This window comes from Trachymyrmex cornetzi, unplaced genomic scaffold, assembly GCF_001594075.2.
Source record: "Trachymyrmex cornetzi isolate Tcor2-1 unplaced genomic scaffold, Tcor1.1 scaffold166, whole genome shotgun sequence".
Classification (NCBI taxonomy): Eukaryota; Metazoa; Arthropoda; class Insecta; order Hymenoptera; family Formicidae; genus Trachymyrmex; species Trachymyrmex cornetzi.
This window is the reverse complement of record NW_017296266.1, coordinates 572,212-586,073: the sequence shown is the minus strand read 5'-3', so window position 1 is coordinate 586,073 and position 13,862 is coordinate 572,212. Positions and strand designations below refer to the sequence as shown.

The following is a 13,862-nucleotide window of genomic DNA, read 5'->3' as shown; positions in this document are numbered from 1 at the left end:
GTAAGAAATTGACCAATCACAGTCGAATGTGAGAAGAATAATCGACTGTGATTGGTCAATTTCTTACTCTTACTTCTTACTCCGTGTATTGTAGACGGGACTTAAAATAACGACATATTTAGTAAGAGCAGTGGCGACTTAAATTAAGTTAAATTTCACGCTATAGATTTAACAGAGAAGGACACTGCCCCACCCTGATCGGGCACAATGTCAAGCCCCACTCTTTGGCTGGTCACCAGAAAGGCTCTAAAATCGGTAGCCAGCTAGTTTCCGCGATAATGAAAGGTACAGGTGACTCCGCATAGCGTTAGTAGTTGGCGGGTGCCTGTTTTGGCAGAGTCGCGTTCCTGATCGCCGTAGCGGCTGAACCAGCGAGCTCGCTGGGATCGCATCGGTATGTGGACGCATAGAATCCAGGCGGATTTATTAGTATGCCAGAATATATGCGTTCGCACTTTGCGCGATTAACGATGCGCGACCCCATATGGATGTCGTAATATTCGACCGCCTGTTGCGACACGCTCGCGGTGCACGCGATCGATATACAATACGAGAGCTGCGTGACACAGTTAAATCAAAATTGTGCACATCATTACAGATACTATTTTGACGGAATGATGAAAGAAATTTTGCGGAAAGAGCGACATCGCTGCGATCCATCGTGTGAATAAAGTTGGATTAAGTGCGTCATTGACGAAAATTGTTGACAATGAAAAATCGCGATTAAATGAATATACGAGACGTTGGTGATATTAGTGACACGATAAATGAGTGACTCTTTTTTTATCGTTTATTGAAGTCGATTACAATTTTAATAATATGGTATCAATTTTTCTCAAAGTTTATATTAATCTACAAAAGGACGTTATTAAAAAATACCATTTTTTATCCTCTCGTAAACTGTTTAATACTAAAAGTACTAAGGTTTTCTTACTCTTAAAGGACTAAGCGAATAGATTACTGTGAAAACAAAGAAAGTGATGAAAAACCAAATATTTTTTCAATATAATTATTGAAAAGTCAAAAAGTTTCCAAATCCTATCTTTTATGTAAAAAATAATTTTAATTATATATATCTAAAAAAAAAGAAACGGTCGATAATGATCACTCCAGTATTTTTAATGTTAAAATCTTATCTTTAAAGAACTTATATCTGTATGTTATAATTCAAGCGAATTTGTCCAAATCTAATTGATTAACACAGATATATCGCAGTCATAAACTAAGAAATTTCATACCTCGCCAAACCGATCTTTGTCTCTACGAAACTCTATTATTATCCTAGGTCTCAAACGAGTAGCTTGGCCACCGCCTCCAGAGGATCAAGACTTCGACTACATCGAGCAAGCTCCCGTCCAAGCGAAGGTAATATAATAGATAATTAGATACGTGTGTACATATTTTCGCGCTAAAAAATCAGATTTCGTTGTCCCATCATTTTATGCTGCTTCAATAAGACAAAAGGCAATGACAAACAAAATTTGCAACTCTTATTTTTCGAACGGTAATACAAATTCAGTGAAATGATGATAAAATATTGATGATAAGAAAAAAATTAATTGCATCATGACGTAATATTTATTGCAAAAATGTTACATACAAAAATGTTGAAATCCAATTTTGATCCATGAAGACCTGTTGCCTTTTCTCTTGTTAGCGTAGCAACTCTCTAAATTCTTTGAAGTAAATTTTACTCCAAAAGAATGAAATCTCACTCTGAAGAATTTAAAGAGAACATTTATCATTTCATATAAACGAAATGAGGATATAGACGAGCATATAATGAAGTAATTAGATCGTGACATTTTCAAAAATCTCCGAAAGGACACGGATATACTTTTGAATGTCTACGTGTTGTATGCATTCTTTTTTCGTAATATTTTTTATTTCCATTTAGTGCGATAGCTTCTCCTGCATCTTGTCATGCGTGTGAGTGCAACGATGTTCGTTACGTGTTTCTTTTATGTATTGTTCACGCTCGTTCCTCTCTGTGTATGCGTATCAGTCCTATTTCGCTCGGAGTAGAGATGGAGAACAAATACGCGATATATACCGCAAGTCTCTAAATTAAGTCAGCAATTTTGGCTGGTCTATTATTCGATAAAATTGAAATTGATTTCAAGCAATTTTTTTTTATGTCATTAAATTTCGGAATAATTATGCTGCGAATAAAAAAAATCAACTGAAAAAGTTGTCTTTAATGAAGAATAAAATAAAACTTTGTAACACAACTGTAGCGATTATAACAATCAATATTTTATATATTATTATTGTATTAAACAAAAAATCGATACGACATGTCGTTCCATCTCTGACTCGCACTCGTGCACGCAGTGAATATCGATATCATTAGAAAGTTTACTATACAAAGCGGCATCCGAATATCGTATTTCTTAAACACGCGAATCCGCCCATTGCGGTCGTCGAGGCACAGGTCTACCGATTAATTATTTGCAGGAAGCGAAAAAAGAAAACGATAGATTGTCAAATTGGTGCACGTCCCTTTTGATAAAAACCGACGATGCTTGGCTCGAGCGAATCGCGGACAGATTTTGAAAAATTTTTAATCTGAATAATCGAGAATAATATGAATTAATTCGATGTAATTAAAGAGTTAATCTCATACCCTCACTAGCAGTTTGAATGTTCTGCATAATTATTTTGACAGTCGAACAAAATTATTTTCTAGCCAATTTGAATATACTTCAGAGAGAGCAAAACAATTTTTTCCGTACATTCATTGATTCTACTTGTACAAAAATATTCTTTTGTAAATATTTTATTTTACATATAATGATTAGACTGCGGAACTTTATGCAAAATACTTAACTGAATATTAACTATCAGACAGTTTTAGCAGTCAATCGTTGTTCGTTAAAGAGTTATTAAAAGATGAAGTAAAAAGATTGAGATTGCCATCTGTAAATTTACAAAATTGCAAAATATGCATTTTATGCAAAACATTCAGTTAAGTATTTTGCATAAAGTTCCGCAGTCTAATAATGATACAAGTTTAGATTCTTAATGATAATTCGAGATTCGAATAACTAATCTCTCTGCTTTATCACTCCGATGGTCATTTTTTTATACATCAATTCTCTCCATAAATCTTCTTACCGTTCTATTTATTCAAATGATCAGCTTCTAATTGTTTATTATGCAAATAGTACTAACAACATTAATGACCAATATATCGAAAGAGATGATTTAAATAAATAATATGGACATACGAGGATTATATTAGATATCGTGTTATTTCTCGCAAAGCGAATCTTCGCGCACCATCTCTCTCTCCTTTTTGGGACGACAGATCCGACCAGTCCGTGCGTTCGCTCGAGCCTACAAAATTCTCTGTTTTCCCCTCCGGTAAGACCCGTGGGTACGGTGAATTCGGCTCGTACCAGAGCAGTCCCTCATCGGGTCCGTCACCCCAACCGTCCTCGACGGTCGCACGGTCGTCGACACAGAGCGCCGTCCCGTCGTCCCCATCGCCGATCAGTCCTGGCGGCACGCTCCTGCGACAGCCCGCGCACTTCCAACAGCAACAGAACCTCAGGGGCTGGGCGCCCGTGACACCCCCGGCAACCTCGCCGCTCTCTCAGCAGCATCCCCTGTTTCCGGGCCAACAGCAACAACAGCAACAGCAGACCCAGCCTTGGCAGGTAGGTGATGCTTGTTGCATAAACGTGGCTGATGGTCGGTCCTCCGCAATTTTGGAAGAAGAGCCGATGAGAAACACCCGGTAAGAAACGATGGCATCTCGGATGTAAGAAGCATCCAAGCCGTTGTTGTTTATGCGAGAGATATATTATTAGTTACGCATGTTGCCCTTCCTCTCTGTCTCTCGCACTCAGAACCCATGCACTCAGAATCATGCGTCGTGAGACGGTTTTAGCCAAGCGAGGATAGCGGAAGATTTGCAGGATAGCAACTGGTACGGTCGTAAATGTCTTTGCGTGGGTATGACACACTCGCGACGGTGGGCGAATCTTTATCGCTGTGCCCTTTGCATTTTTCCAGCAGCACTCCCAGGATTCATACGACCGGGCACCGCAGAGGCAACAACAGAATCTATCCGGTTATTATACACCCACCCCTGCGGCGTTCGAGGCACCACCCTCCACTATCGTCCTCCGTCCTGAGCCGCCTATCTCGCAGGTGAGAGTTTGGTAATACAAGCTTGAAGAATTTCAATCTCATCGCCAAATAATTATAATTCTAGTTCTCTAAGCCCAAGGAGCACATCAAGTCAATTAGAGAAAATCAAAATGGCTTTATTTTCACGTCATAAAAGTCAAAATCATGATTTTAAAACTGTTTATTGACGTTAAGAATCAAAATCATTTTGATTTTTTGTTGACATATACAGAAGTCATAATAATATCATAAAGACATCATCATCTTATTTGTCACTCAAGATAAATGTCCCAGTTTTCGATCATTTATTAAAGAAGCAGTTATTATTAAGTACTTGTAAATATAAATCTTAAAATAAACATTTTAAATAAAACATTGATATACCTGTATTATGTTTGCATATATCAAAAATTTTAAGTCGTTGTGTAATATTTTATTAAATAAAATTTAATGCAATGAGCGAAGGTATATGAGATGATTGACTTTAATCCTGAATTATTTTCAGAACAAATAACTTTTGTAGCGTGAAGAAAAATCTTATAATCACTTTTTGAAAATAATGTTTTACGTCACGTTTGATATTATGTTACAACTCTCGCAAAACTATGATGCGGCTAAAAATAACGCGGTAAATATTACGCGAATTTCCGAAACGTCGCGTTTAATATCGGACGTGGGTTGCACGATGCGATACAATATTTTTGCGAGAATATCCGTGCGAGATCTCTAGCGAGAGCTGCCTTTGGCAGCATATCAGCCGTTAAATATACGTCGTCGTCATTCCGGCAGCATCGATTACATCTCCCTTGTCCGAAACTTACTTCTAAGAATATCCTGAATATCTAGATGTTTCTGAATATCTAGATATTTCTAATCTGACCCGCGGCTTCGAAAGAATAGTACAGCTTCTGCATCACTATCCAAAGAGAACAGGACAAAATAAAGTCAAAATGATATATCATATTGACATGATGATAAAAGAAACATGACAAAAGAATGACATAAATTGACAAATTCGGTCAATGATTAGTCAATATAATGTCAAATTGACATTATTTTTATTTTCTTGTTCTCCTTGGTAACAAGAATGCGGTTCTTTCACATATTTCCGCGACTTCTGGTATTCACAAAGTTGAGTTTTGAAAATACTCAAAAAAAGATGCAATCATTTTCTCAGTCAGCAAATATCCGATAAAAGTCTGAAAGATAATTTACAATACGATGACATCTTTCTTGTAAAGTAAAAAAATTTTACATTACAACTTGCGCCTCTTTAATTGCGTTGTACTTTTAGTCTTGATTTTCTTTGATTCTTATGCTAAAAGAATGAACTTAAATTAATTGCAAAAAAATGGAATCAATCGACGCAGTAGCGTCATGACGCCAAGTGTATAAAAATATGAAACGGATCACCGCTTGACTACTTGACTTGATGCAAACGATATGTTTATGTATGTTCGTACCGCTGCCAAATTCATGATCACTAGCTTTTTTTGGAGTTTTGATATCGACAAATTTTCGATTAAAATTATTCAGAATAGTTTCCGATATCATTCCACGTCTTGTGGCGTTTCTCTCTCTCTCTCTCTCTCTCTCTCTCTCTCTCTCTCTCTCTCTCTCTCTCTCTCTCCTTTTTTATTTTTTTGTTTCTTGTTTAAAGAAAATTTTTTTAATTTTCTTCTTTTTAATATAATATATTATAGGACCGTATATGTGATAGCACAAACTATAGAAATCAAAGCCTTAAACGGTCTAGCTGGATCTTAATGCTTGTATGATTCTTATGTGAATTTATATACTACGTATGTAGTCCCCAGAAACGCGCGCCGAAATGATTTTTCGGTCTTGAAACGCTAACTCTATTAAACTACCGCAGTAATATCACGAGTTAAATTGACTGACAGTTTAACAAATTTTTGATGCTTATTCGCATCTTCGAAACAATCTTAATAATGATGAATAACGTATGAAAATCTGTAAATAATTCTTATTTTAATTTCTTATTTTTATTTTTTGTTTTTTTTTATTTTTATTTTTTATGTTATTTGTTTTTTTTTATTCATCTTATATTTAAAGTTCTTAGATGGCTTGCTATGGTAAAACTAAAATAGATGCTCAATAAATTAATCAATTCCCCCCTTTCCTCCTCTCCCTTTCCCCCCTCCCTCCCTCCTTCCCTCTCCCCGTCTCCCTCTCCCTCTCCCCTCCCCCTCTCTCTCTCTTTCTCTCACTGTATCTCTCTTTTGCGTACATCGATAATTATTACATATTTATATATATGTTGCTTATTTTAATATAATATTATTTGAATGAAGGCATTGTGAAAGCAGCTTGATGAACAAAACGCTTTACGCGTGTGCATTTATAAGTGAGAAAATCTGTACTGAAAATCTATAACTAAAAAAATCTGAAGTGGTCAGTCCTCATGCGAGATGGTCCCTTTTCGAGACTCGATCTCTAGATCTCGATATCGATCAATTTTATTCGGACTGATCGCAATCAAATGATCGTGCTGGCATTACATCATAAAAATATTGTTCGATTTTTTATTGCAGTTTTAGTTGCTAAGTAATTTTAATCAAAAGTTTATCGACGTCAAAACTCGGGAAAAAGTGATAGCGTCGCGAATTTATATCGTAGTGGCACGTATATACATATAATATGTAAATAGATGCTACCGCATCGTTTGATTTTTAAATTTTGTTTTCAATCCTGTATTGCATCTTATATAAGGCATAATTCTCTCTCTCTCTCTCTCTCTCTCTCTCTCTCTCTCTCTCTCTAAAAAGTTTTATAATGTAACACATACTTCAAATTTTAAAAAGATATACTTTAGGCGAATGGAAGCTATTTGAATCTGTTAATATAATGAAGTAGGAGAGTGAATTCTGTAACATTGACAAATATATATATTTAAAAAAGATTGCTTTGATTTTTAGTCGTTTAACATAAGACAGTGGAATTTTTATCTGACACGAATTTCTACTCGCGTCTGAGATAATATGTTCATCGGACGTTCAAGCACAGCTTTTACTTGTTGAGCATATATGTTGTCAAGTGTATCTATATGAAGATATCTTATCAAATATTTAATTAAATTTCAAAACAGTGTAATTTCAAAGATTTCATTGATATTCGATAGTTCTCAGACTATATACGTGCATAAATTATGCGCTTGTTAGCTCAAAGGTAAATATTTTTGCAATAATTCTGAGCGTTTAGGGGAAACAATTTCGTGTCGCGATTATCAGGAATTTGTAAATTGCTGTAACCTTCTCGAGCATGTCTGTCGATCAACCCCCATGCTTCGTATATATGTTGTTTGCTCGGGCAAGGGTAGTAACAATGCAAAAGAGCGGAGGGTAGCCCTCCAGACAATTGCCTCTAGGCAATTTTGTCGTAACGTACCTATCTCGTGTACGAGCTCGCAGATTAAAAACAATAAACTGCGCGGAAACCGTATACGGCGAGGGGGTAACCACTTAATGTAATCTTGGGACAGAGTCCTCGAAATCATTATAAAATTCATATGAAATCTCTACGTATAATCCGATAATTACATATGCAGCCACGACAAATTATTGTATATAATATTAAAATTAATTAAATAAAATCGTATATTTTATCCAATTACTTCATATGTAGTGAAAACAATTATTTGTAATCAGATGAAATCGTATGAAATCATGTAATCTGCGGGACAATATTTCAGCTAGTGGTTACCCCCTCGGCATTCGGATGGAGAGCAATCCTGTGGTAGACAACAACCCGAAGGGCTGTTATTTTATACCCTTCTCGTTCCTCCGCAATTTCTGCACGGGTCATCCGGTTTTTTTTTATCTGCGAACTCGTACGGGTATTACACGAGACAGGTACGTCCGTCGTGACAAAATTTAGCTATAAATACGTGTATATATTATTATGTATTATATATTTATTCATCAGTAAATAAAAATTCGATGTTACTTGAACTATGATCATAGCATATATATGCACATAAAAACTCCATGAAATTATAAATTTTATGCTAAAATTATTGTCACGGAAAAAATGTTGTTATAAATTACTTGTCAAAGAGCCCAGTAAAGAATTTCATTAATTGTCAAGAAATAAAGAAAACTTGATCTATTTTTACATATTGATAAATAATTAAATATTAAGGCAATGACCGCGTAATTAAATTTCTACATTTATTATTGTAACAGAATTATTTATTCATCTCATTAATCATTCACGAATTCAAATAGCTGTTTATTCGCTTGGTTGTCATTGTCTAAGTATCTCTTTGACAAATTAGATCAATATCATCTGCTGGTTCATTGAACCGATAAGCGCAGTGTCTCCGTGAACGCCGCGTTATAATTAACGCGATTATTATATACGCGTAAATACATCAAAGTCAGGCAACTGCTAAATCGATCCTTTGTGCTCATTATCATTATTATATGTAATTAACGGCAACGTATTTATCACCGTTTACATCCCAACGGTTTCTGCTGACAGTTTCCTCTAATAATAGATATAACAAACGGCTATTTGCGTTTAGACTGTTTACATTTCCACATCGCGGTGTAAAAATGGACGTATCTCGTACTAAGATACACAATGGGGAAAGATGTCGAATCCTGAAGTTTAAGATTCGGTTTTTACATTTATTGCTATATTACATTGTTATATCTATTGTTATACATATATTTGAAAAAATTTACATTCTATATCATAATTATAATATAGTCAAAATGTAATGTGATATAATTTATATAAAATAATTAAATATTTATATAATAACACAATATTCATACGCTTATTATTGGTCAAAAATCTTCTCGATTTTTATTTGTGCAATACTTCTTTGTTTATAACACTCTTTGATAAAGATTCTGAATGCACTTGCTAAAACAAAAAAAAAAGAATAATACACATGTCTCTTAGGCCCAGTTTCACAACTCATGATTAACTCTTACTCGAGGTTCAACTTATTTCTCATCTTTTTCCAATTCTAGAATTGGAAAGAGACAATGAATAAGTTGAACCTCGGTTAAAAGTTAACCGTCAGTTGTGAAACTGCTTTAGTATATTTTATTCATTGTGATCACATACGTGATCATTAATGCCTTAATATGCCTTTTCATGTCTCCTAATTCCTTCTCATGCCTTCGATACTCTTGCAACTTACGGTGGCATTATAATATGTATATCGATGTATACAATTAAGGCCCAGTTCCACAACTCACGGTTAACTCTTAATCGAAGTTCAATTTGTTTCTCATCTCTTTCCAATTCAAGAATTGGAAAGAGACAATGAATAAGTTGAACTTCGGTTAAGAGTTAACCGTGAGTTGTAGAACTGGGCCTTATCGTTTACCTGATACTCAACCCCTTAACCCCTTCACTATGACGCAACGCGGCGACAACGCAGCGATGAACAATTATACATATATCCCAATGAGAAATAACAATGGAATCGATATCGAATCGATATCGATTCGACGTCGAAATCATCAAATTCCATTGTCATTTCTTATTGGGATAGTCGCTCACCACAAAATTCCGTACATTTGTTCTGAACTTGCAAAATACAGCTCTGTCTATGTTTTATTTATGCTCTGATTCTACGTTTATGCCAATATTGCTCAATATTGCTTTATTTCACTTTGTGTCTCGATACGTTTTTTTTTCGTTACCCGAACACTAAAGACTGCTCGCGCGCAACGTACGTACATATACATCATTATGTATGATATTTCCCAATGTTAGTATACGTTAGCTATATCGTTTGGAGACGCCTTTGTATAGCGAGAACATTCCAGGGGAGAAGAATCATCGTAACGAAAGAGGTTAACAGTCTTCCAATTATTATGAGATAAACACTGCTTTGTGTTTGAATTAAATCGCTGATGAAATGTAATCAGACTAATTAATTTACATATGTATTGTTACAATATCTCCGAAATTTGCACATTACAGAGACTGCATCGTATATGTACATTAATTAGCGGGTGGCATTAATGTGTATATCGATGTACATATTCACAAAGTGAAATAAAGTAATATTGATACGTTTCAATATTGATTTCTCGATACGTTTTTTTTTTGCGCTGCCCGAACGCTATTATACTGCCTGCATGCAACGTGTACCCAATTAGCAGAATAAGTCATTATGATATCAAATTAAATGATGTGAAAATGATTCCATTAAAAGCCATTTTTCAATCATTTCCGATTTATTTTAATGTCATTTTGACGTTATCGTGACTTGTTGTTCTGCTTGCATGGGTACATTTCTGGCGCGAGCGGCTTCGTCTGGTATATAGGCACCTACAAATAAACGATATGATCAATTTATGCGGCACCTTTGTTAATATTGATTTACAATATAAATATTGGTTTACATTTGGATAATGATGTGTATCATGTACGTGTATGATGTTTACTAATTATTAACACACGTTGGCCATATCGATCGTTTGGAGACGCATTTATGTAGCGGGAACTCTCCAAGGGAGAGAAACCATTGTAATGAAGGGGATTTAACAAGCATCCAGCCTCTTCCAATTAGCCATAAGATAAGCACTCTGCTTTGAGTTCGACTGCTAATAAAACGTAATAGATCAGATTAATTAATTTACGTATTGTTACAATGTCTCTGACATTTACAAATTGCGGAAACCGCATCGTATATAAATTACTTAGCTTGTTAAATCCAATGGCGCCTTATAGATAGTCGAAGTCAAACACGATAAAGAGGGACGTTTAGAACATCGTATCCGATTTTTAGTAAGAAGAACGTAATATTCGATATCTTTTTTATGCAATTGTATATTTTTTATTTTTTAAAACAGGTTTTTTTTAAGGTAACGTACTATCAGTAGATTAAATTTTTCAGCAGAAAGGGGCGAAATAAAAGTATTCTTAAAGCAAAACGCGGGTAATGATATTATAAAACTTGGGTTTACTCGACATTTGCCATTTTCCGACTTTCTAATCTAGCTTTTATTTCAAATAGAAATAACAGAAATCATAATAATATCATCAGAACATCTCATCGTATTCGTCACTCATAAGTTCATTTTTAAATATTAAATGATGTGATGATGACATTTTATGATATCATTATGACTTAATTATGACTCTGTGTTCTATCTGGATTCGGTCTTGATCCACAGGCACCAGCACCGGTGTACCAGGCCCAACCCGCAGCAACAAAAGCTCCGGCGACAGGCAATATGCGAGGAGATCTGAAGTGGCCGCCGGCGTCCGTGAAGGCCCAGTTCGAGGCGGAGAACCGTGCCAGGATAGAGCTCGCAAAGGGCCCTGTTTTTAGGCCTCGTCGAGTGCACAAGGACTATAGCGGTTTCTTCGCGCAACACGCCCTAAACAGCAGCTATCCGGGTTATCGAGCACCTCCTGGCACCCAGTACTTCACCCCGACTTATCAACAGTAGCGAATATTCCGTTTCCGAGCAACGCATTCGAGCACGAGGCATCGTCCCGAGTTTCTCATTGATTGGGATGCTCAGGACGCTGTTTGCGGATCTTGCGAGATTCGCAATAATCAGAGACACGCATGAGAGCCGATTTCTTTGTGAATAAAAAAATCACGACTGTAAAAAAAAATTCAATGCAGAATTTCGTCTTTTTTTGCAACATGATTTCTTCTTTCCTTGATTCACGCGTATCTGCACACGAATTATGCTGTAGCTCTTTCAGAATGTGATTCAGTTAATTGAAGAGAAATTCCACGTCATGCGTTTCTCGGGTTTTTAGAGACTTTCGATCTGAATTTCGAGCTTCAACGAACCTGTATATACAGAGACTGAACGGTTACCTTTCATCTTTGCAGGGTAGCGTAAATTAATAACAATTACCGAAAATCTGGCTCATTTACAGCATTCGGTTTATTATTCGAGCATCGTCGTTCGGAGTTCCCACACTTGTGAGCGTCGCGTTCTCCTTTTTTTAATCTAAATTCTTAGGTATGTTTACATTTATAATGAAATAGTAGGATAAAGATATAATAGCTTATTTACTTATCTAAAAAATTATTTTATTTTTTCGCGCGAAAAACTGCTTTTTTTTCTAATCTAGAGATTCTTATTTGTACGAAGACATCCCCGGTTTGGGAATTTCTGATCTAGGTGGACTCAATGTTGTGATAGAATTAACGCTGCGAACAGATTTTACAGGTTTACAAGACTAACGCTTGCCATACGAATCACAAGAGTGGCGGATCACAAGCGATTGCTTAAGGGAGAATAATAATGTGGCAGCAGATTGTGCTTTTTACTGCGAACACCACGACAATTTGGGAAAGCAACGAACATCGAATACAGATAAAAATCCGCGAAATAAACGATCGAATTATACAATCGGGCTGGGTTAGCTTTGGCGCTCACAACGCTTTAAGCGTCGTTTCATCCTCTCTCTTCTCTTCTCTTGTTGATTATTAAATATTAAACAAAGGTAATTGATGTTCACAAGCGCTATAAGCGCCAAAACGAATGCAGCCTCAGAATACAAAATAATGTATTCGGGAAGAAAGTGATATGTATCGAATCACTGAAATGCGACGCGTTAGATCATGCGACTTGGCGACAATCTGCCCGTTAACTAACTAACGAATAATTTTTAATAATGTAACATATCGATGTGAATAAATAAATATTACAATTTATGCTGTAGACAATATACCGGTAATTATTATTACAAACTACACTTAAAAATGTAACATGATGTATATATACATATTTAAATTTTATAATGAAATGTGATATAAGAGGTAGATAACAATCTTTATTTTTTTCGTTTGCTTTCCAGATAATACAAGACACATATCTAAGTAACAATTTACAAAATCTTTTCTATACCACGTTTCGTAAAATATGGCTCGAAAATGCAATTCGAGTCGTCTAAATTACTCTCGTCAAAAAAGTGCGTGGCAATAAAACTTAAAATATTTAATTATTATTAAAAATGTTTTATATCAAATATATATACATATATAATGTGTATGTGTATATATATATATATATTTATTTATTTATTTCAGTAATACATTTTAAATCCTTATGTATATGGCAAGCCCAAAAATATACTCTCAAATTAACATGTTTTGCAAAAAATATTGAATACGTCTCTTAAAAAGTTATGAAATTTATCTGCTTTGTCGCGCGTAAAAAAAAGTTCTTATTAAACTAGGTAACTTTCTCTGCGTATCATCCTCTCTTGACTATTTCAAGTACATTTGCAAATTAACATTATGCATTTCTCTCTCCTCGCGGTTAACCCATGACATTCTATATATAGCACGTGTTATACATAAAAATTTCTTTGTAACAAATATCGCACACGAGATATATGTAACATAATTATTTTATATATAAAATTTTATATATAAAATTTATACTGCATAAAAGTTCAAGAAATTTTCATTAGTAATTGATAATTACTAGTATTATTACAAATGATGTTAATATTCGGTTTAATTTTCATTTCATATTTCATACAATGACAAGTATGTATTAAATATTATCAAAGTGCATATCAAATAATAATATTGATAAATTTGATATAAAAAAAAATGATGTTCTAATCGGTTTAATTTAAATCAGAAGCATGACATTTTTATTTTCAAATAGTCAAAAATTTAAGTTATTTTTTTCCATATACTTATCTCATATTTCATTTATAGGTTATTATCATAATAAAAGACTATTAAATTTGCA

General features: G+C 34.8%; 1 protein-coding gene across 4 annotated transcripts in view; it reads left to right on the top strand.

The window, feature by feature from the left end:
- Positions 1 to 12,815, top strand: part of LOC108759059 (probable serine/threonine-protein kinase DDB_G0280111) — a 26,315-nt gene extending 13,500 nt beyond the window's left edge. For 3 of the 4 annotated variants that reach the window (XM_018504336.1, XM_018504337.1, XM_018504339.1), the window contains 4 exons: positions 1,286 to 1,365; positions 3,372 to 3,662; positions 4,021 to 4,158; positions 11,304 to 12,815. In XM_018504336.1, the coding sequence (XP_018359838.1) occupies positions 1,286 to 1,365; positions 3,372 to 3,662; positions 4,021 to 4,158; positions 11,304 to 11,582 (788 nt within the window). In that variant the 3' untranslated portion in view covers positions 11,583 to 12,815. The remainder of the gene's footprint in view (positions 1 to 1,285; positions 1,366 to 3,371; positions 3,663 to 4,020; positions 4,159 to 11,303) is intronic. The other variant, XM_018504338.1, reaches the window with a different exon arrangement.
- The last annotated feature ends 1,047 nt before the right edge of the window (positions 12,816 to 13,862 follow it).